The 22534-nt window shown below is 50.8% G+C and overlaps 6 protein-coding genes across 6 annotated transcripts; 1 reads left to right on the top strand and 5 right to left on the bottom strand.

Moving 5' to 3' along the window:
- Window positions 1-882: 882 nt before the first annotated feature.
- On the bottom strand, window positions 883-3138 carry UHO2_05144 (putative NADH dehydrogenase (ubiquinone) 78K chain precursor; the record flags this gene model as incomplete). The annotated part of the gene is made up of 1 exon (XM_041556146.1): window positions 883-3138. One exon carries the CDS (start codon window positions 3136-3138, stop codon window positions 883-885), a length of 2256 nt encoding a protein of 751 aa, XP_041412080.1.
- Window positions 3139-7190: 4052 nt separating this feature from the next.
- UHO2_05143 (uncharacterized protein) lies at window positions 7191-7781 on the bottom strand (the record flags this gene model as incomplete). Its single annotated transcript, XM_041556145.1, has 1 exon — window positions 7191-7781. The coding sequence occupies one exon, from the start codon at window positions 7779-7781 to the stop codon at window positions 7191-7193; it is 591 nt and encodes a 196-aa protein (XP_041412079.1).
- A 605-nt stretch (window positions 7782-8386) lies between these two features.
- Window positions 8387-10024, bottom strand: UHO2_05142 (putative SRP1 - Importin alpha; the record flags this gene model as incomplete). The annotated part of the gene is made up of 1 exon (XM_041556144.1): window positions 8387-10024. The coding sequence occupies one exon, from the start codon at window positions 10022-10024 to the stop codon at window positions 8387-8389; it is 1638 nt and encodes a 545-aa protein (XP_041412078.1).
- Window positions 10025-11257: 1233 nt separating this feature from the next.
- On the top strand, window positions 11258-13561 carry UHO2_05141 (uncharacterized protein; the record flags this gene model as incomplete). Its single annotated transcript, XM_041556143.1, has 1 exon — window positions 11258-13561. One exon carries the CDS (start codon window positions 11258-11260, stop codon window positions 13559-13561), a length of 2304 nt encoding a protein of 767 aa, XP_041412077.1.
- Window positions 13562-13960: 399 nt separating this feature from the next.
- Window positions 13961-15460, bottom strand: UHO2_05140 (putative PPZ2 - protein ser/thr phosphatase of the PP-1 family; the record flags this gene model as incomplete). The annotated part of the gene is made up of 1 exon (XM_041556142.1): window positions 13961-15460. One exon carries the CDS (start codon window positions 15458-15460, stop codon window positions 13961-13963), a length of 1500 nt encoding a protein of 499 aa, XP_041412076.1.
- A 4110-nt stretch (window positions 15461-19570) lies between these two features.
- UHO2_05139 (uncharacterized protein) lies at window positions 19571-20662 on the bottom strand (the record flags this gene model as incomplete). Its single annotated transcript, XM_041556141.1, has 1 exon — window positions 19571-20662. One exon carries the CDS (start codon window positions 20660-20662, stop codon window positions 19571-19573), a length of 1092 nt encoding a protein of 363 aa, XP_041412075.1.
- Window positions 20663-22534: the final 1872 nt, after the last annotated feature.

Raw genomic sequence — 22534 nt, 5'->3', positions numbered from 1 at the left:
ATATTAGAGGGGCTCCGTGAGGGATGATCGTTCAGATGGACGAGGGCGGTGACAGCAAGATTGAGAAGCTAGCACGGCTGAAGGAATCGCGACTCGTCGCTGGATTGAGCTGCTCTGTAGTCACAGCATCGGCTACTGAGAACTTTTAACCCTATCAGACGCACAGCCAAGCTTCGACTCAGGCTCGACTTGAAAGGAAACCTTCTCGCCTTCAGGCCACAGTCAGATACTTCACTTCCACGGACTGCGCCAAAACATCAGTTGTAAATTCGCGCCTTCCACACACACACACACTCTCTCTCTCTTTCGGCATCCTCTCTCCGGAGGCTGCTAAAGCTTGGCTGCTTGGCTCTTCTCCTTCTCACTACTAACCCATTTCTGCTACGATCCTACTCTGCCTCTGCTTCCTACGCTGAAAGAGAGATCATCGTCTCCGCGTTCAAGAGGCGATTGAGATTTACAACCGACATTCTGCTCGCACCTCGGCAGTCTATTTTCCTCTTTCTTTTATCTATTTGTTATTTTCGTGATTCGCGATCCGGAGTGTTGGGCGCTGCTGCACTGCTTCTCCGCCGTCCATTCGGTCATCGGACATACGCATTTTTTTTCTTCTGCATTTTCTCCAACCCACGGGACACAAGACCACCGCAGATGAGGTTGCACCAAAGCCTTTGTTCAGCCATACTTTGGATTATCTCATGAGGACACGACCTAATGGCAGAGAAGGATGTTCGGGCCCTAATATTCTAGACACTTCTAATGCAAATGACATGCGGTATGCGAACAACCTAGAAGCTAGAATTGCCCAGCATGACAGCGCAAGCGAGGAGGTCAGATGTATCAACAACAGAGAGAACGAGTAATGCTATATGTGTAAGTGGTTTAGTTGAAAGCGGCTAGTGTCGCCTTGCCATCAACCTTGTCCATTGGCAATCCCTCGACGAATGCAGCGGTGCACTTGGCCATGGTTGGCGATGCGCGAGAGATGGGGTCGGTCTGGTAGAAGTTCTGGATTGGTCTCAACAGAGGAGTACCTGAAACCTTTGACTTGGCAAGCTTCGAGAGCTCCTCCACTGCCAATGGCGCAGAGGTGGTCGATGGCTCGGCAACTTCGTATCGCACCAATGTGGGCGAAATCTCGAACATGCGGTCTCGTACGTCCAAGATGTCGTTGTATGGCACCGTCGCTCCCATCACTTCGGAAAGCGCACGAACAATCTTCCAGTCCTCTCGTGCCGCGCCAGGAGGTGGCACTGCCGCTCGTGTCAACTGTGTTCGGCCCTCAGTATTGACGTAGGTGGTGGCCTTCTCCGTGTAGGCCGAACCAGGCAAGCAAACATCGGCGAACTGCGCACCGACATCACCGTGGTGACCCTGGTAGACGACAAAGGCGTCACGAGGAATGTTCTCTGGTGTGATGTCATCGGCGTTAAGCAGGTAGATGAACTTGGGTGTCGTCTTGGCGGCAGCAGGCGAAGGAGTGAAGCCAATGTCGAGAGCACCAGTGCGCGATGCCTGGCGCTGCAAAACGTTGTAGCCGTTCCACTCACCATTGAGCAACTTGCCCTTGTTGGCCTTGACAAGCTCAGCAAGATTACCGAGGATGGCCTTGCCATCAGGGTGCTCAGCAACAGCGCTACCGACGACGATCATGGGCTTCTTGGCTTCCTTGAATTTCTTGGCAAAGGCACCCTTGCCCGAGAGGAGCTCCTGCACGGCCTTAGCATCAGTGCCGACGTGGTCGTACTCGTAGGTCAAGTCGACCTTCTCGCCGATGAGACCGATGTCGAGCTCACGGTGGAGGTAAGCCTTGCGGATACGGGTGTTGACGATGGCAGCCTCGTGACGGGGGTTGGTGCCAACAAGAAGCAAGACGTCAGCCTCCTCGATACCGGGGATGGTGGTGTTGAAGGTGTAGTTGGATCGGAAGTCAGCACCGTGAATGGGAGCCTGGTCGCCGTTGATCTGGTCGGTGGCAAGGTTGTCCGAGCCGAGCTTGTTGATGAGGTCCTTGAGAACGACCATCGACTCGACATCAGCGAGCGCGCCAGCAACAGCCTTGATCTCGTCACCCTTGGCACCGGACGAAGCGAGACCCTCAGCAATGGTGGCGAGCGCTTCAGGCCACGAGGCGGGCACGAAGCGGTCGCCCTGCTTGATGAGAGGGGTGGTGAGTCGCTGGTACTTGAGACCATCGTTGGCGAATCGGGTCTTGTCGTTGATCCACTCCTCGTTTACGTCGTCGTTGGTGCGGGGAAGAATGCGCATGACCTGGACACCTCGCGAGTCGACACGAATGTTGGATCCAACGGCGTCAAGAACATCGACCGACTCGGTCTTCTTGAGCTCCCAAGGACGAGCGTGGAAGGCGTAAGGCTTCGAGGTAAGAGCACCGACGGGGCAAAGATCGATGATGTTACCGGACATCTCCGAGTTCATGGTCTTCTCAATGTAGGTGCCGATCTGAAGGTCGTTACCACGGCCGGTGGTACCCATGTCCTGAACACCGGCGACGTCGTTGGCGTAACGAACACAACGTGTGCACTGAATGCAACGGTTCATGACGGTCTTGACAAGAGGGCCAAGGTTCTTGTCCTCGACGGCACGCTTGCCCTTGATCTCGTGGAAGCGCGATCGATCGGAACCGTAGCGCATCGACTGGTCCTGCAAGTCACACTCTCCACCCCAATCGCAAACTGGGCAATCCAAGGGATGGTTGGCGAGGAGGAACTCCATCACACCCTCACGAGCCTTGGCAACGAGGGGAGTATCGGTGAAGATCTGCTGACCGGGCATAGCTGGGAAGGCGCAAGAGGCCAAGGGCTTGGGAGCACCCTTGGACTCGACAAGGCACATTCGACAGTTACCAGCGACCATGAGACGCTCGTGGTAGCAGAATCGAGGAATCTGAGCACCCGCCTTCTCGCAAGCCTGAATGAGGGCAGTGCCCTGCTCGACCTCAACCTCCTTGCCGTTGATGGTGAGCTTGACCATCTTTGGTGGGGCGGGGGCGGGTGCGGCCTGAAGACGCGAAGCAGAAGTGGCGAAAGAGGCAGTGGAAGCTGGGACGCGAGCCGCAACGCCACCACGAGGGGCAAGGCGGGCGGCTGAGCTAGAAGCGGTCAGAGAACGCAACATTGCGATATGTTGGAAGTGTGTTGGTGTGGGTGTAGGTGTGGTTGTGGACTATGTCACGATTGATCTGTGATGAAGAAGGTACCAGTGCAAGTCGAGAAGGAGGCGCAAAACAGGCGGGCGGCTGAAGGTGACAACGTGTGATGCAAACCTCGAACGAGGGCCGATGATGTGCGTCTCGCCCAATGTGTCTGTCAGGTAGTAACGTGTAGGGAGGGTGGCGGGTAGGTCAAGAGAGGATGGTGATGAGGATGATGTAGGAGGAAGTAAAGGCTTAGGCGTCTCCAAGTCGATTAGCAACTCAAAGTGCGCCAAACCCGATTTGCGATGGTCCGCGAGCGAGCGAGCAACACAAGTCTCTGTCAGGCTGAAAGGATTGGGCTACGCTGCGCTGGGGTTGCTTGACTAATTCCCAAGTGATGATCCGCTGCGATCTCTTTCTCAGCTTGCAACATCTTCCGATTTTCTCTCTCTCTCACAAAGGACAAGCTCAGAATTTCCAGGCTTGTAGCGCGCGAAACGAACGCTTGGCTTCAATCTGAATTCCAAACACAGCAAGCCCAGCGCACCTGCCAATTTCGCGATTTTCCGACCTTTTTGAGAAAGAGCATCCGGTGCTTAGCCTGCCGCCGCCCAATCAGAAGGTCGTTGATTGGTGGTCAAACTTTCGTTCCGGCTGATTTGTCGGGTCAGCTTGAGAATTTGTGATCCTGAGCGGCGTAACACTTTCGAGATAAATTGCAACAATCCTTAAGCTTCAACACTCGTAGTCTCGTTCGAGCCGTCAATTCTTCAGAACAGGCCAGAGCTCTACAGATGCTGAACCAATACAGCTGGACCATAAACAGTATGACAGATAAGCGGGCTTGCAAAGATGACTGAATTCTGCAACAAAAGTCTTTACATGTACTCTTGTCTTTTGGTGGTCTCTTAGAGCGCAGGTTATAGGATCGTTCCCAGACTGTAAGGGACAAGGTAGATGCAGAAGACGTAGCAAAAGTCAGTAAATCGGGTTCACGAGCGTGATTTTCATGACTGTCAAGGCTGAAACTTACCCCATCGACTTGAGGCCTCGGATATAGTAGGTCTCGAGGTTCTTTTCAACAATCTCTTCGTCTCCAGATGGTGCACCGCTAAGGACAAGCTCGAGTTTGGTAGAGTCACCGCCTTCAGTAAGGTTGACTGCAAGTGTACCGTAGTGACCTTCGGGGAACTGAGGTGTACGCCACTTCTGGATGAGCTGCTTAGGGGCATCGATGCTAACCACCTTTCCAGTTATGTTGCCGCCGAAGAGGGCAAAGTCGGCATCGGGCTTAGCCTCAAACTGTGCTGGTGCCCGAGTCCACATGGGGATGCGTGATGGGTTGGTGAGAAGGTCCCAGAGATCTGCAGTGCTGATGGCAAGTTCGCTGGACACACGGACGTCACTGGAGCTGGTTGAGACAGAGGGCTTGGCCTGCTTGCTAGCGAAGGAGGTTGACGATGCCGTGCCAGCTGACGCGGTGGCTTCAGCTGCTGCGGAGGAGCTGCTGTTGGTCGAAGAAGTGGCAGCGCCGGGAGTCGATGCTGGGCTGTCGTGGCCGAGATCCTTTGCATGGGCATCGATCAAGTTGGTACGGAACGAGTGGAAGACAGGTCGAAGCGAAGGCGCAAGCTCTTTGCGTACAGCATCGTAGAGCTGGTTGGTTTCCGCCGAGGACTTTGTTGACATCTCCGTCTCGAATCGGTATTCGTCGTCTTCGTCCTCAACCTCGTGGCTCACCTCTGGGAAAGTGATGGTGCCGCTCGCCTCGGTACCGTCATCGGAAGCACCAGACCAAGCATAGGTGATGGAGCAATCGTAGATGGTGATGAGCTTTCCTTTGCGGTTGCCGAGCTCGACGTCGCCCTCAAAGGAAGAGAGACGGTCGATCTTGACATGGCCGCTCTTGCCGACAGTGAGCGACTTGCCGACCGTGTTCTCGGTGATGTGGTTCTTGGCCCAAGGCGTGCAACCCTTGGTTTTCCAGTGATAGTGCTTGTTCCAGGTCGACATATTGGGGTTTGGATGGATCGAGGTCGAATGGGATTGACGGTCTGGGTATCGGATGGAGCAGAGGGAGGATGCAAGACAAGTTGATGTAGCAGCAACAGCACGGATCAGGCATCCATCAATCCCAAGCTGCGAAAAGTGAAAGCTTCCAATTCTAAACGCGCCGAAGTGGAGTTTCGAGTTCTTCCATGCGCTGTTCAACATGCTTCTCAGAATTTGCCAGAAGCACACACAGAGAACTGGTAATCACGTGATGTGATCCGTGGTCAGAGATTCTGCCAAGTCATCGCGCAGCTACAGAATGCTCTCTCCCCAATCCCCACCATTCTCGCTTCGTAGAATCTCGCCGTCTCTTCAAGTGTTTCCCCATTCTGTATTCCCCCCCTTGTCTTCATGCTCATGCCGCAATCTTAACCTCCCTTTATGCTCTCGTATTGTCGTTGCTATGGTATGAATTGATGGTTCGGAACAGACAGCTTGACAAGCGTCGTGAGAAATTTGCTCTTCCGTCTTCCGCACATGTCTTGAACTCGTGCTTGTTGCTCAGCTCCACTCTAACAGATCGCCGCTTTGCTTTCTCTCTCGTTCTTTCTCGAGCCCAGCTCAGCTGCATGTAGTCAGCGTCACCTTCGGATCAAGACTGCAAGACGAAGGGATGAGATCTATCCCTGACCGCAGTCTAAGTTATGATTGCCTTCCATCATTCCGCGGAGCGAGGCACGGGACAGAACACCGGTGTGTGTCGAAAGTGATGTAACAACTGCTGGCGTGTGAGCTGATTGACATATTGCGACTCTTGTAGGTCCAGACGGTCTGCGCATAAGGCGGGCCTAATCTAAGCGCCATCCCGCTCGCTCGTTCGTTGTCACGCCTTACACCGCCACGTGTGGACACTGAGCACAAAGCTGGACGACAGCTGCATCTCGCAAGAAGACAGTGTCCCGATCCCTCGGACATCCCAGCTCATCGAGTCCTCAATCGGAGCGTCCAAAGCTGACCGAAAGGGCGCTGGCTATTGCAGGCTGTCGATCTACAACGCCTCGTCCATACACGAAATTGGCAGGCAACGTATGCTCTCTCTCTCTCTCTCTCTCTCTTTTCCCGCTCTTCACCTCACAAGTTCCTGATGCGCGCCTTTGTGCCAGTACGTTCCCCTCTCTTTTCGAGCGTCTCTTTGTACCAGTATGATCTTGTTCTCTTTCCAATGCGTGCTGGTTCGATCTTGTATTGCTCGGGGTATCATGATTTTTGCGAGTGCGCATGACTGTACAGAGGGTTGCTTGTGGGAATGCTGTCATGACTTGGACGAGTCATCTTTCGAAGCTCGTGGTTGTGCTGATGATGCCGTTGATGTTGGTGCTGGTTTACTGCCAGCCTTTCGGCGGCGATACCCACTTCTACCGGACGGGGAACGTGGGTTTGCAAAAGGCACTGTTCCCCAGAGACTGTCGGAAGACAGCTAAGGGCCACCCAAGTCCGTCCCTCTGTCCTAGGGTAGAGTTCTACCCCAGACAGCGAGTCTGTGAATATGGAGGAAGGAACATCGTGTCCCTCCCGATTCTGCCTCTGCTCCTATGCACTTAACTTCGTTTGTCCCGCATACCCGCAAATTGGATCGAGTTGTCGCTGCCGTCGCCACTGTCGCTCGACAAAAGACTGATACCAATCATGTCGGCCCTTGCCTCCTGCTCGTCTTGTTCGCCATCGATATGTATATCATTCACCAGGTCCAGAATGCGATCCTGGAAATCCTCATCGGCTTCATCTTCGTCCTCGCTTTCTCCGACATCCTGTGAGGGATCATCGTCGTCATTGAGAGTTTGGCGACCTGCGTATCGTCCGCAGGATAAGCGTCGCGGACGCAAGAGGGCCGGAGGCTGCGTCACGGACGCTATTGCTATGAGCAAGTGATCGAAGTATAGTGTATCGTAGAAGGTATTCGAAGTCGGGATGTTGATCCCCAAGATATTCGCGAATCTTGCCATCAGACCAGCCGAGTTTCTTTAGCTCATCAATGCGATGACTACGTTTCCCTGCCTTGCGTTGTTTGTATTGTGCTGGGCTTCGCTTTCTCCGCTTCGCCACTGCTAAATGTGGTGCCGGGTGTTGAAGGCTTCTTTTTCACCACTCCTAATAGCGAAGAGTTGGCTTTTCTCTTCTTCTTTCCTCCCCAACTACCTCGCAGTTTCGCTTCATCCTTCTGCCCTTTCTCCTCCTCATCCGCCTTCTCCTCCTCCTTCTCCACCTCTTTCTTCCGTACCCGTTCCTCCTCTGTTCCCTCGCCAAACTTTACCTTTCCAGACTTCTGGGCCCTAAAGAGCTCCAATTCCTCTCTCTCCCTCCGTCTTCTCTCCTCCTCTTCCCTTTTCCTCTCCTCGGCTACACCCGCTAAAAATTCACTCTCGCTCTCATCTATCCCCCGGAACTGATTGGAAAGTTTAAACATCTCATCATACTTTGCATCCTTCACCTCCTTATTTGCTTGGAGTCGTTCGAATAGGCTTCGCGGATCATAGTCCCCGTCAGGGGCAGTAGAGGAGGAGGAACGGGCTGCTTCTAGTTCTGATTGAGAGACGAATCTAGATGCTACTGAGGTCGGCTTGATTGGTATCATTGTGCCTTTCCCAGCCGATCTGGGCTGTGCTAATAATGTTGTGGTTAACTGATGGTGGCGGTGATAGAGGGAAAATACAGTAAAGGATGTGAAGGATCGAATGTTTGAGAAGAAAGCCAAAAGACCCTGAAGAGAGAGAGCCAAGTTTCCGCCCGCGGAACAGCTAAAAAAAAAAAAAAAAAAAAAAAAAAAAAAAAAAAAAAAAAAGGTGTGGAAGTTCCACCTCAGAAACGCTCGCACGATCCAGCCTCTCACCCCGGCCCCACACACCTTCCTCAACACTTCTCAACATAAAAACAGGAAGCACACCTCACTCACTCACTCCTTTTCCTTCATTGGTGACTACGGAAGACTGAAATCGCTAAGGAACAATCGACCACATAAACATTGCTATGTGCGCTGAGCGATCTAAGCACATTGGTAATATTTCGAGACTGCACTGTTTGGCGCTAATGACGCCCCAACCCTCACCTCACCATCAATTGGGTGAAGATCAGGTGCGCCTTTGCAAACTTACCTTTTTTGAAGGGGCGGACTACAACTCTGAAAGTTGCAACCTGGTATCAATCGTTACACCCTGCCCTGACTTCGGCTTTGAGCTTCCTTTACTGCTGCATCCCATTCTGCGAGGGAGCAAAGTTAAATCCACCCTGAGGAGCGTTCAAATCGGACTGGAAAGCAAATGCACCAGTCTCATCCACCTGCGGAGCACCCAATCCAGTATCTTGGGCCTCATCATCTGGGAAGTACTTGTCCATGATATAGAAGCACTTCTTGTAGATATCCAAATTCTCATGATGCTGCAAGTTGTGAATCGAAACCATTCCACCACACTCTTCAATATGAAGCGCATACGCATTGGATGCATCACCACCAGCTGTCTCCCTATCCATCTCGCCCACCTTCAAAATGTTCTCCAATCCATCGAGCGCAACTTGGATGATCTTGTTGTCCATACTGCGGAGTAAGTCGCAGAGAGGCTTGATGCAGCCCTGCGAGACAAGGTATCGGATCTGTTGGGGATCGGAAAGACCGCCGCTGGTAGCGTTGCTGATGGCCCAGCAGGCTTCTTTTTTAGTCTTGAAATCGGCGTGTTGAAGAATTTCGATGAGAGGAGGGATGATGTTGGCGTCGATAACGGCTTGGATCTGCTGGCAAGAGCCGGCGGTGATGTTGGAGATAGTCCAGCATGCTTCCTTGCGGATACCCTCTTTGGGGGAGGAGAGGAGCGAGAGAAGTGGTGGGAGAGCACCTGAGGAAATGACGACCTGAGTCTGGTAGTCGTCACCAGTGACAATGTTACCGACGGAACGCAAAGCAGGAGTCTGAACAGCAGTGGAAGGATGAGTGAGAAGGTCTACAAGACGACGGCAGACACCAGACTCGATCACACCCTGAATCTTCTCGTTGGCGCCGTCGGAAAGGTAAGAGATGGCCCAGCAGGCGTCGATGAGGACCTCATCGTCCATCGAGTAGATGAGTTTGGTGAGAACGCTGAGAGCGGGCGAAACCATGAGCCAGTCAGGCTGAGGGTTCTTACCACGGCAAAAGTTGCTGAGAGTCCATGTTGCGTTGCGGAGCATGCTCTGCTTGTGGTTCTCGCTCAAGAGAGCAATGAGAGGGCGCATAGCACCGGCCTGGAGAACGTAATCACGGCACTTGGGGCTGTCACCGGCAATATTACCAAGAGCCCAGACAGCCTGCTCTCGAACATCGAGAACGGGAGAGGAGAGAAGCTGGATGAAGACGGGGACGGCACCCTCGTTGATGACAACCTGAGTGTGGTCGGAAGTACCGGAAGCAATGTTGGTAAGGGCCCAAGCAGCTTCAAACTGGATCATGCTGTGCGGGCTCCTGAGGAACTCGACAAAGCGAGGAACGACACCAGAAGCAATGACACGCTCGATGGGAGGGCTCTTCTCCTTGGAGAGCAACTTGCGGAACTTGGTGGTAGCATCGAGTTGTCGGTCGAGGTTGTCGCTCATAGCATCTTCGATCATCCTTGGAAGCTCGTCGGCGAGCTGTGCGTCGATAGCAGCGGATTGGGCGTCATCGTCGTCGGAATCGGCACCATCGGTATCATCGCCAACGTTGAGGTTTCTTCGCTTTGCCATGGACTCTTCACGCTTCTGACGACGAATCTCGACCTGAGCCTCCTCACGCCTACGACGAAGCTCATCCTGCTTGAAGACACCCTTTGCCTTGTAGTTGTCCTGACGACGGGACATGTCACGGGCCGACATTGTGAGTGTAGTATGGGAGAGTAGTAGTGGTGGTGTAGGAGTGGTCGGAGGATTTACGATTGGTTGCTTGTGTAGTGTTGCGGTGGTAGTAGCAGCACAAAGACGGGAAATTGAACGAGGATTAGAAGCGGCCGAAGTGTGCGGTTGATGCGACGGTCTGTAGAACGAGATGAGACCGAAAAGGAGATGACGAGGGAGAAGAAAGAAGAGAGTGTGGGATGATGATGATGTTTGGGAAGGAAGATGCGGATGAGGCAAGGGGACGAGATTGATAGTTGTTTGAAAGCTCAGCGGCGGAAGATGAACTCTGCTTCTGCTGTTGCAAATCAAAAGACGAAAAAAAGAGAAAAAGAAAAAGAAAAAAAAAACGGAGACCAACACATCAACCAACTCAGCTCGCCCTCACGCAGACCACACCAGAATTAGCGACCGGCGCAAGCCGCACACACACACACGCTCACACGCTCGCTCGCTCACCAAAGATTGTGGTCCAGGCTCACTCAAAAGACCGAAACACACCAAAAAAAAAAAAAAGAAAAAAAAGAAAAAAGAAAAAAGAAAAAAAAAGGTGCTTGCTCACCGCTTTCTTTCCTTCCTGCTGCTTTTCGGAAAGTCAGGCGCACACGCCCAGAGGAGAAGACAGGCTGCTGTGCTCTGCTGTTGCTGTTTTTGTTTCAGGCATCTGAGCACAGTCATCGTCAGTTTGAAATACACATCGACGTCAGAGCAAAGCTAGTTGTAAGTTCAAGGTTACGAATTTAGCCGTTGCAATTCAAGTCCAGCGCGTGACTAGATCTGTGATGCTCAGTCTGCCGATCAGACATCAGATCTCACCGCCGGTTTTCGGGAAGGTCGTTTGTTGTCTGAACTCGGTCTCACATCTAACATTCTCAACAACAACAAAAAAAAAGGGGAAACCAAGGCCGAAGTCCGGAGCTGGTTCGGCTTCACGGCCTTAAGCTGAAAAGAGAGCGAATCACAGCCTCAGCGTTGCCCGCCCTCGTGCGAAGTTAGTTGTAAGTCTGTCTCTTACAGCAATGTCTCCCGGTACTTGCACTCGCCCTTGTCCGAATGTCGGCGGCGTTTTGCAATGACGCTTTTCCTTCTTATCCTTCAACACCATCGTCCTTGCTTATCTCGAATAGCATTGGCTCACATCAACGCTTGGTGTCTGCAACAGCGCTACTGCGAGCACCGACACTCTAGGTTGACGCCTGTTTCAAATCAACAATCATGATGGCGGCAAACCCTCACAGCTCCGTCTCTCAAGGAGACCTCGAGCTTCTCGATGCCCTCACTTCGATGCCTTCCTCTTTCCCGCACCAGCCTGACTATGCTTCCTCAGCTACCAAACCAAGGCCGCTCTCTACGCTCGACGCTCTCCGTCGACCTCCCATCGACCCTATGGTCTTGGCTGCAAGTCTAAGCTCGGGTCCTCATGTCACTCGCCACCACTTCTACCACTCGTTCGGTAGTCATGCTGACGGTAGCAAGTCGCAACAGATGCCTGCTAGTCAGCGTAAAGCTGCTGCCACTGCCACCTCGAGTGGTAGTGGCTCTCGACCTTCCCAGCCTCGTTCTCGGAGACCTTCGGCTGCAAGTGGTTCCTACGCAAATTGCGACTTTGACGACTTTGAAGTTCCCACTCCCAACAAGGCTTCTTCTTCCGCTATCAAGATCGAACCTCCCCCCGAAGTCACCGATGAGGAAAGAGCTTTCTATGCTAGTAGACAAGCTCCTCGCAGTGTTCGACTGCAAAAACAGAGAGAGCTTGAACAACGACGAATGCAGTCCAAATCCGCCGTCCAACCCATCACCACTGCTACCGCTGCCGCTGCAGATGCAGCCGAAACCCATGCCGTAGCTCAAGCCGTTGGTGTACGTGCCTCTGGCCAACCTGCTCAACCTGATTTGCTCAATAAATCGGGTAACCAAGCACACCAAACTGTGCAGCTTCCACCTCCTGCACCTGCGACAAAGATAGCTCAGGCACTCGACGAACGCAAAGCAGCCGTAGCAGCTGTCAGTGCCTCTGCTATGCCGCTTACTCCTTTCGCCGAGACGCTGCCTGCGCAAGTTGGCACGCCGGTGGGTAAACCTGCCATTTCCTCCATCGTTCGTCCTCCACCTGTTCGTGTTAGGTGTTATGCTAGGACAAGAGTCCCGACACCTCACGGCGAGATCTTTTGTCATCTTTACAAGAACACGCACGATACAAAGGAGCATCTGGCGCTGGTTATCGATCCGTATCAAAACGACGAGGAATCTACTCAGATGGGACCTGATGGTCGACCTCTCAAGGAGTCAGACGAGTTCTACCAGCAGCATGCATTGAGAAGTAAGAGTTTGGACGAAGTATGGGGAGCAGAAGAGAGCGATATGGAACGCATCGTCCGAGGAGCATACATGGGCAGATTAGGTCCCTCATTCCAAGTGGCAAGTAAACCTTTACCACGTCATGCGCATCCTTTGCACGGTAGACAGATGAAATCTGCGGATGATGGAGAGTTGGCACCTTTGGTTCGAATCCATTCGGAATGTTTCACGGGCGAGACTATTGGTAGTCAACGTTGTGATTGTGGCGAACAGCTAGATGAGGCGATTCGGCTTATTTCAGAGGCTTACGACACGTCTAAACCTTGGCATCACTCGAAAAAGCCGAACAAGTTGGGTAGAGGTGTAATCGTCTACCTCCGCCAAGAAGGGAGAGGCATTGGCTTACTGGATAAGTTAATGGCGTATAATTTGCAGGATATGGGACATGACACTGTCTCGGCTAATGTTCTTTTGGGTCATTTGCCGGATGCGAGGAAGTACGATATTGCGTCTGCCATTTTGAGGGATCTAGGGGTGGATGAATGTAGGTTGTTAACGAATAATCCGGAGAAGATGGAAGCGTTGGAGGCTGAGGGAGTTAGGGTGACGGAGAGGGTGGGGATGGTTCCTAGGGTTTGGAAGTTTGGCAAACGGTTGAAACGCAAGAGTAAGAAGACACGTAGTGGGAGAAGCAAAAGTGAAGCTAAGATTGGGGGTGGTTCAGCCCGCAACTCTCCTCTTCGATCTACTGCGCAGGGTGGACACGGGAAGAAAGCTTCTTCTTTACTCGGTCGAATATCATTCGGAGGCATGGAAAGTAACGTGATATCCCAAGCCAGTACCTCAGACTCCGACGTCGACCCTACCACAGCTGGACTTCGACATCAAGGAGAAGACATCCTCAACCCTGGAGACCGTTTCGAATCCGACCTTGACGAACACAAAGACAGCGATGCCGCAGATGAGGGGGAGGATAGTGGTAGTGACTCAGGCGATTCTTATATCGATCATGTACTACGAAGATCAGGTACAACTATGATTGGTGCAAGTATCACCAAGGGTCCTGAATTGGAAAAGTATTTGAGGACAAAGGTGGAGAGAATGGGGCATTTGTTGGCTTTGCCTCCGGATCAAGCTGAGAAGAAAGGGGAGGAGGGGGAGGATGCGCCTGTCTCACAGCCTAATTCGGAGGATGAAGGGGAGAGATATGTTGCTGTTTAGATGCAAGTACAGTAGATGAATCAATTTTCTCACCTTTTTCTGACACTGTTCTCAAAAGCCTTGCTTGTGTGTGATGAAAAAAAAAAAAAAAAAAAAAAAAAAAGGGCGCTGGTGAGACTACGAACACAAATTGCAGCTTGAGCAGCCACATTGAATCAAACACGCACGATGGTGAACAAAGCCAAGTGAAAGAGGCGATAAAAAACAAGTGGACCATTTCAATCAAGAATGTAGTAACCTTTAGTTACGTCTGACAGTGAGAGTTGGGGGATGAGTATAGACGTGCTCGCCTATGTGGTGAGCCTGCAGTGTTTGAGGATCCGAACACCAATGAATAGCAGCGCTTCGATCTAGGTTTTCTTCTACATCTAGCAGTATCCTCCGTCGTCCAACCTAGATCTAATAGGACTGTTGACCATTCCTCGCGGGAGGGGATTGATGTTGCAAGAGACTCCTTCTCTTATTCTTCGCCATTTCCTTCTTCAACGCTGCTCCATCCAAGGGTTTCAGTAGTTCAAACGCACACAACAGATCCTCGGATACCGACATTACCGCACCAAAGTTATCAAATTCGCCACAATAGTTAGGAGCGCTGAAAATCGTAACCAAAGTCCTTTCGTTCCAGAACTCATAGCCATCTTCCACCACCATATGTGCTCTGCAGATGAGATCAAAGTCGTACTGGGCCAGGAATTGCTGGATAACCGCTTTACCGAAACAATAGGAAACACCTCGTTCGTTATCCTCCCAATCCAATGCAGTATCTGATGGATCGGACCAGAGCAGATCATTAAGCAAGCCGTAGTCGGGAACATCGGTAGGTCTTTCAATCCGACGAATATCGTCCATGTTGGAAAGCGAAGGTGAAAGACCGCCATGAACGCAAAAGATTTTGGAAGCTACAACGGCAGCGATGGGTAGTGTGTTGAAAACGTCGATGAAAGTTTTCCAGATCTTGATGTTGACACGTCGTTTGCATTCGTCGTAAAAGCCATAGACACGGGTGACGTTGGCACATTCGTGGTTGCCACGAAGAAGGAAAAAGTTTTCGGGATACTTGATCTTGTAGCACAACAACAACAAGATGGTTTCGAGCGATTGCTTGCCTCGATCAACGTAGTCGCCCAAAAAGAGGTAGTTGGCCGAGGGAGGGAATCCGCACATCTCGAACAAACGCAGAAGATCGTGGTACTGTCCGTGGGTGTCGCCTACGATCTTGACCGGTGGGCTGAGTTCGATGAGTGTGGGTTGAGAGAGGAAAATTTCGCGTGCTGCTTGGCAAACGGCTGTGATTTCTGCGTTCTTGAGTGCTGGTTTGGGGATCTTGCCAGAGTAACCTGCTTCGAGGAGACGCGAGATCATGTCGTCAATGTCGAATGTGCGAACTTGGTCTGTGCTGCCACCTGCGGCTTGCGAGCCTTTACCGAGGGAAGCTGGGAAGCCGGAACCGCTCTGTGCAAGTGGATTAGAGAGAATGGTGGCTGCTGTGGGAGCAGAAGCGCTTGCTGCAGCATCGTTGACCGACAAAGATCCAGCAGCATCGAGATCGCTTCGCCCAGCTGCGGATCTTGCGGCAGCTGGGCTACCAACTTCGCTTCCTTCTTCGGCACCTTCTAACACGTTGCGTGCAGAGGGTGATGGCGATGGCAGGGGAGACTCGTGTCTGCTGACACCGCCACGCTTCTCGATCTTGGCAGGAGCGGATGAGCCGCTGTTGATGCCGTTGCCTGCACCGTTGTCGTTGACCGCGAGCGAGTCTTTGCTCTTGGCGCGAAGGAGGTTGGAAGAGTCGGAGCCAGAGAGACCGTTGGAAGCCTCGGCAGCGTCCTCTCCGTCTTGGACCTTGGATTTGCCCTTTCGGGAAGAGCCACCAATGATCTTGCCGAATGATTTGAACATGATTGCAGTATCGTAAAGATGCAAGTAGGAGAAGGGCGTATGGTGCTTCGACTGACGGCGTGGGCAACTGGCGGCGTGGGCAAGAGTTTGAGCAATGTAAGCTAGGTGTTTTCGACCAGGTTGCAATGCAGGAACGGCGTTTAGATCTGTGCGTGTCCTCCTCGACGGCTACGAGCTATACTGAGCAGAAGAAAGAATGTGGGATCGTCAAAAGGGTGAAAGAAAGACACTTTGAGTGTCAACGTGTTGCAAGCCCGGCAGTACTTCGGATGAAACGAGAGATAAGCGTCCGAAAGAGCGACAAAGTGTAGCAGCAGTCCAATGAAGCTTTTCTTTTTTCTTTTTTTTTTTTTTTTTTTTTTTTTTTTTTTTTTTTGGATTGTAAAGGTTGCTTGCTGCCGGTGATCGAAGCTCGTATCGAAGTCAAGCTTTCCCTTTAAAGGGACGCGAGAGGAAAGCTTGCTGAGCTAATGGGGTTGCAATTGTGTTAGGATGAAAGAGAGCAACAGTTGTTCTTAGCCAGATCGAGCTTCGACGAGGCTATGGTAGAAGGAAAGAATGATCAGAGGATGGAGAATGTGGCAAGGAGAGCAAAGGAGAGCAAAGGAGAAGGATGGAGGCGAGAGTCAAGTCGAGTGGAGTGGAAGGGACGTGCGTGTCTGTGTGTGGTAAGTGAGTGAAGCAGCTGAAGAGCGGGGGAAAAGTTAGTCACTGTGCACAACTCTCTTTCTCCCAATCGAGATTGGCGAGATCAGACGACTGCCAAATTTGTCACTTCTCATTTCGCCCTGTCCCTTTTGCTCTCCTTTTGGGTTGTGCTCCGTGCATACCAGTCATCTCAGCACCGCTTCCGGTTGGTATCAATTTGAGCTTCCGCACGTTCTCCAAGCTTATTCCCGGCAAGACAGGAGCTGTTACGTTATGTCAGAGGTCTCGCACCCAAAACCTGATATCTGTAATAGAAACACATCTATTATGATTCCTGTTGAGATATGTGGTAACATGTGGTGTATTACAATTTCTATCGAGGTATGTCATAGATAAACCTCTATGACTTTTCTTGCCCAAAGATGTAATAGTTGTTTTGCTATTGCAGGTTTTGACTGACTGCTGTGGACACTCCATCCAGAGGTAGCTCAGCACAATCAATAACTTGATATGATCTGGTACTAACACCAAGGTCTGGTGTGATTGATATTGTTGATGCCACTGACACAAGTGTCCAGTGTGTCAACTGAGTGCTTGAGGTGATCCCCAGACTGCAGTGGACAACTGCCTTCAGTTCTATCTTTATCCAGACTGCTGGTTTGCTATGAACCACCTGTCATGGGCCTGGATGCTCAAGAAGCAGGAGGGTCACTGGTTCATATGGAAGGAGCACAGGTATCAAAGATCTAGTTGATACCAGTAGAGAGCATGGTCGTAGTGCAGTCTCCATGGAGACCATGGACTCCTATGGACTCACATGCAAAGGAGAACCGAGCCACATGCAAGGAGGGCCAGGCACAGCCACAAGGAGGACCAAGCTCAAGGAGCAGGCACAGCCACAAAGAGGACCAAGCTCAGATGGTTACCACTCAGGGGCTCGAGAGACAAGAGTCATAGGACACTGGCAAGCAGGTCCTGAGGAAGAGGAGCAGTGTCGAGGGAGTCGACAACAGGTCATGAGGAGGAGGAGCAGTGTCAAAGGAGTCGACACCAGGTCATGAGGAGGAGGAGCAGTGTCAAAGGAGTTGACACCACTCAAGAGGCACAGGGGTGCCAAGCAGGAGAGGCCCCTGAGCAGTACTCGATGAAGAAGGTACTCTCTGGAGAGAGAGCAGGAGCAGCATCGCTGGCGATGCTGTGAAGAGGTATATAACCATGCTTTCTCATCATCATAGGTCGAGTGGATCCTCATCCACTCTACTCACCATAACTAGTTATCACTTCAGCATAAGTATATATTAGTTTCAGTCAGCATAGCAGCAATCTATCAAGGTTGCTCCTCATTGTAGTGTGTGTGTTGTATCACCACTACCTGATGTCCGAAGGTGCCCATAGCAGGTTAGTGGTCCGGATCAAGATAGAACCAAAGGCAGTAGTCCACTGTGGTCTGGGGATCACTTCAAGCATCAAGTCAACACACTGGATGCTCGTGTTGACACCACCAACCTTATCACCAACACCATCAACCTCATTATCATCAACACCCACCAACCTTATCACCAACATCATCAACCTCATCATCATCAACACTCACACCAGACCTTGGTGTCATCATAGCTTTGATATTGATCGTGCCAAGCTACCCCTGAATGAAGTGTCCACAGAGGTCAGCCGAAACCTACGATAGTATATACAATGAACACCACCTGCTGTCACTGCACAACTTGATAGTCACTGATACCGAGACAATAGCTGTCGCACAGTTTGATAGTCACCGAGTATCTTGACAGACTGACCTGGGTTTCAGGCATGAGACCCCTGACACAGCACACCCCTCCAATCAGTGGTGCTGTTAGCCTTGGCCCATTCTAGACATTTATGCTGGTTTTTGGCTATCAGAAATGGCTTTTGGAGCACAATCCAGTGGTTAATACTGGCCCAGTATGCTGCTTTCTGGAGCTGCATAACTGGAATGCTGCCAAGCGATGCTGACAGCTGTTGCCATGATAGAAATGGGTTTTTGAGTACCTCATGCTGTATCAGTCTGAGGTAGCTGTCCAGGAGCACAGATGGCCAGATCATGCTTTTGTTTTGAAGGAACCATGCTCCTTAAAATTATGGATGGTCTTGTGAACTGCTGTTTTGGAAACACCACTTAGCTCTGCAATTCATCGAATTGGCAGCCCAGTATCATGCATTGCAATGATTGAAGCATGCTTGCTTGGAGAGAGCTCATTGCCATGGACCATATTGGTGTTTGAAGTGTTCTTGATTAGTATGATGGTAGTGCTATTGCTCAATGACAATGATGACCTGAATGTGGGGTAACTGACTAAATCAGGAAATTACCCAATTGTCCCCAAACTTATGCACAGGGACTGTACTGTCTTGGTTGCGATTGTTGGTGTTGCTGGGTGGCATGCTGACTGCAAAGTGCTGGAAGCTGCTGAGCTTCAGACTCTTAATCAGTTGTGATGTTGGAGTTTTTGCTTTGCTATGCTATGGTCTAAGTACAAGCTTGAGTCTGGAGGTCCCCAAGTCTTTCACCACTTGTGTGTGGCTGCAAAAATTTTCATTAACCGGAATTCCTACGTTGTTACATCTCCCTCAACTAAATCACATGACCGTGTATTTACCCCTAACACGCCCGCGCCACGCGTAAACTCGCACCAACACTCGTCATTGCCCACCAACGACCCCTATCTCATTCGATCACAGCATGCAGTCATACGTGCCACTTCATCTTAACACACTGACGGTAGAAGCATATATACTCTTGACATTGCTGTACTTAGTTCTCATGTAATGCTAACTATTCACCGCTCGCTATATTGCCCCGACCGTGCTTTCGTCAACATTCTTCCCATCGCCCTGCTTTGCATGGAACCACCCACACCGTTCAACATACCGTATCTAGCACACACTACCACGGTTCCGCGCCCACACACATACACACACACACACACAAGGAGGCAAGAAGGAGAATGGGATTCAACTGTCCACGTATCATTATTCTGCGGGCATGGGGTATGAGAGCAAGCGCCAGAAGGCGAGGTAAAGGCATCTGCGACATTGTATGTACAACCTGAGTCATGTTGAGACTGGAAGAGATGAGATTGTTGTTGTTGTTGTTGTTGTTGTTGTTGTTGTTGTTGTTGTTGTTGTTGTTGTTGTTGTTGTTGTTGTTGTTGTTGTTGTTGTTGTTGTTGTTGTTGTTGTTGTTGTTGTTGTTGTTGTTGTTGTTGTTTTGTATGTTTGGCAGTGTGCCAGTCTGTACTAGTTAGGCTGGTCGGGAGGTTCGAAGGTGTTGTTGATGATCGATCCAGATCTCAGGTTGGTCGCACAGTTCGACGCCTTTGCCTGCATGTTGCTGACAAGCTGGAACGATTGATCGCAACGCTGACCGACAAGGTCACTCGATCAACAGCCGTGTCAAAGTACGAGGTCGAGGTTGAGACCGCCTTACATCTCAGCCAACTGCGTCAAAGCAGCAGTATTGATCATACTCGCCTGTCTGTTGCCTCCAGACCCGGAAGCAGACGCTGCTGCTCCACTAGGCGCAATATTAGCCCCCGGGCCAGTACCACCAGGAGGCAAATCGTCGTTCTCCGAAAGAGAGTTGAGGTTCATGGGAACAAAGATGACCTTGCTGTTGGCAGTCTTTGCCATTGCCTGTAGACTCTCGAGTGCACGGATCTGCATGGCACTCTTGGAAGCCAAAATGTCGGCCGCCTGACGCATGAGTCGAGCAGCATCAACTTCAGCCTGAGCTGCAATCACTTTACTCTCACCAATCCGTCTCTGCTTTGCAGCTGAGCTGAGAGATTCTTGAAGTTCTTTGGAGAAGAGAATATCCTTGATGAGGATGGATTCGATTTGAACACCCCATCGATCGGCTACGTCTCCAACAATCTCTTGCACTTCGAGCGCCACTTGCTCTCGATCCGTGACCAAAGACTGCAAAGTTCGCCCTCCGACTACGTTTCGCAGTGTAGTTTGAGCTCGTTCTGTCAAAGCTGACTTGACATCGGCAATACCAAAGGCGGCTCGATAAGGGTTCGAGATGTGCCAGAAGACGACAGAGTCCAACGAGACTGAAACAGAGTCACGCGTGATGCACGACATCTGGGCCACACTAAGTGTTTGGATCTTTACGTCGACTCGTCGAAGAGATTCGCTACAACGGTTGACTTGAACTAGACCTGGGTCCTCACTCCTATAGAACCTCCCAAAGCGAGAGACCAGTCCGACACTTCCTTGCTCCACTTCTTTGAAAGGGTTGGGACAGCAGAAGCAAAAGGGGATCTGACCGAAGCAACCGGCGATAGCACCGATACCGTTGATCATCGAACCATAGAAGCCGTGTTCGACAGTGTCAAGGCCGAGGTTCTGCTTGTAGGAAGGTTGCATCTCGGATCGTCGCAAGGGCTGGACAGTGACGAGGCCCTTGGTGTGAGCCTGAGGCGCGGAAGAGCTGGTCATGTCGGGCCGCTTGCCCGAACCATGGCCGTTATGGGAGCTGTTCTGAAGCGTGTCGTTGCCAAGCTCGGACATGTTGGCGGCTTGCTATACGTTTAGGTGGTAGGCCTTGTGGAGGAATAGTCTGCGGGTAAGCGGTTGTGATACACTGCTTTGAGGGGGATTATTCGGGATGGTATCTTCGAATTCGAGTTGCTCTTTAGTTGTTTGATGTTGGGCCCAGTGAGGCAGGCACTTGACCGAAATGGGGGCCGAGTTGGAGGGAAACATACTTTTCTTGACGAAGCCGAGAAGCCGACAAGGGATATGCCTTTCGACGATCGTCAAAGCCGTCCATCCCTTCCGGTCGAAGCCAAGGAGGAGGAGAAGAGAGAAACAGCTGAGCTAAGTGTCGAGAGTTGGCCTCAAGCGCCAAGCCGAGTCACATGTCTGATCGGCATACCGGCTATCAGACATCCGACATAGTTTCCCCGTTACGTTTCAGCCTGATCATCCTTGTATCTTATGATATACGTAAAGAAGTTTGGGGTCCCGATACTGGTGATCGGGGATAGTCTAAGTACGATGTCACTACTCCGTTAAGGCAGAAACATATACTCAATTGACTAGTGGAGCGAGCTGAGAGCCTAGTGCTCTCAGCTTGATATACAGCATGTGCATAAACTGTCCCATAATTTTACATGTCACCATACATCACTCTAATGCTCAATAGCTATAAGTTGTATTGCCACACTGTCTGATATCATCTGAAAGCCCTGCTTCTTCTCTCCAAGACTGTGGAATTGATATTGACATTGACTAAAAAAATTGTGCTATGAAGAAGAGCTGAATTTTTTTTTATTGTGGGACAGTTTATGGAGCATGCTCCCAAATAGCAACACCACTCCATTCCTGACCTTGTGGGCTGTTGACTACAATGAAACTTGCAGTGTAACTTGGTGGGAGCCTTCATATACATCGAAAGTAGTGATGTGGAAAGTTTCAGCTCAATCAGATGACTGCAAGTAATCTGGCAGCACTTCCAGTCTGACACCATCATATCTATACCATCATGCCAAAAACCACCCCAGAGAGGTGCCAATTGGCACTCTTTCACATCCAAAATGGGGAGTCTACCCATTCAGTTGCTGAGCAACTCAGTCTGAGCAAGTCTACAGTGAATTGCATCAGCAAAAGCACCTCTGCTGATGTTCCAAAGTCAAAGGGGGGCCAGCTGAGAAAACTCCAGCCTTGTCATGTTTGCTTCCTGGATCACTATTTTGAGCTCAATTCAACCTCCACAGTCAGGAAAGCAAGTCATGCACTGCAGGAGACATTTCAAATCAAAGCATGCCCAACCACAGTAAGAAAAGCACTTCATTACTGTTGTTACAAAGCATGAAGGTTAGTGAAAAAACTGAAGCTACTCAAGAGACATTGCAAAGCCCATTTCAAATTTGCTAATGGGCACAAGGACATGACTGTTGAGGATTGGAAGAATGTGGTATGGTCTGATGAGATGAAGATCAACTTCTTTGGACTGGATGGTAAGCAGTTCTGTTGGATTAAGAACACCAGCTTCAACAGCAAGCTTGTCAGGCTGATGGTCAAGTTCAGCAGCAGCTCCATCATGATCTGGGGCTGTATGACATGGGAAGGGGTGGGAGGTATGTGCTTGGTGCTGGGTTCAATGAATTCAGACCAATACATTGATATCTTGAATGACAAGCTTTTGAAAACAATCTCAGATTTGCAGCTTCAGCATGCATACACTGACATCACATTTCAGCAAGACAATGACCTGAAACACATGTCAAAGAAGACAATAACATGGTTGGAAAGCAATAGCATTAAGGTTATGCAATGGCCAGCACAGTTGCTGGACTTAAACCTGATTGAACACCTCTGGCACCATCTCAAAATGTGACTTTCACAGTATAGTACAATTGCAAAGTCCAGGGATGAACT

The sequence above is a fragment of the Ustilago hordei genome (assembly GCF_900519145.1).
Source record: "Ustilago hordei strain Uho2 genome assembly, contig: UHO2_contig_12, whole genome shotgun sequence".
Lineage (NCBI taxonomy): Eukaryota > Fungi > Basidiomycota > Ustilaginomycetes > Ustilaginales > Ustilaginaceae > Ustilago > Ustilago hordei.
The sequence above is the reverse complement of the archived record's forward strand: the minus strand, read 5'-3'. Positions and strand labels throughout refer to the sequence as shown.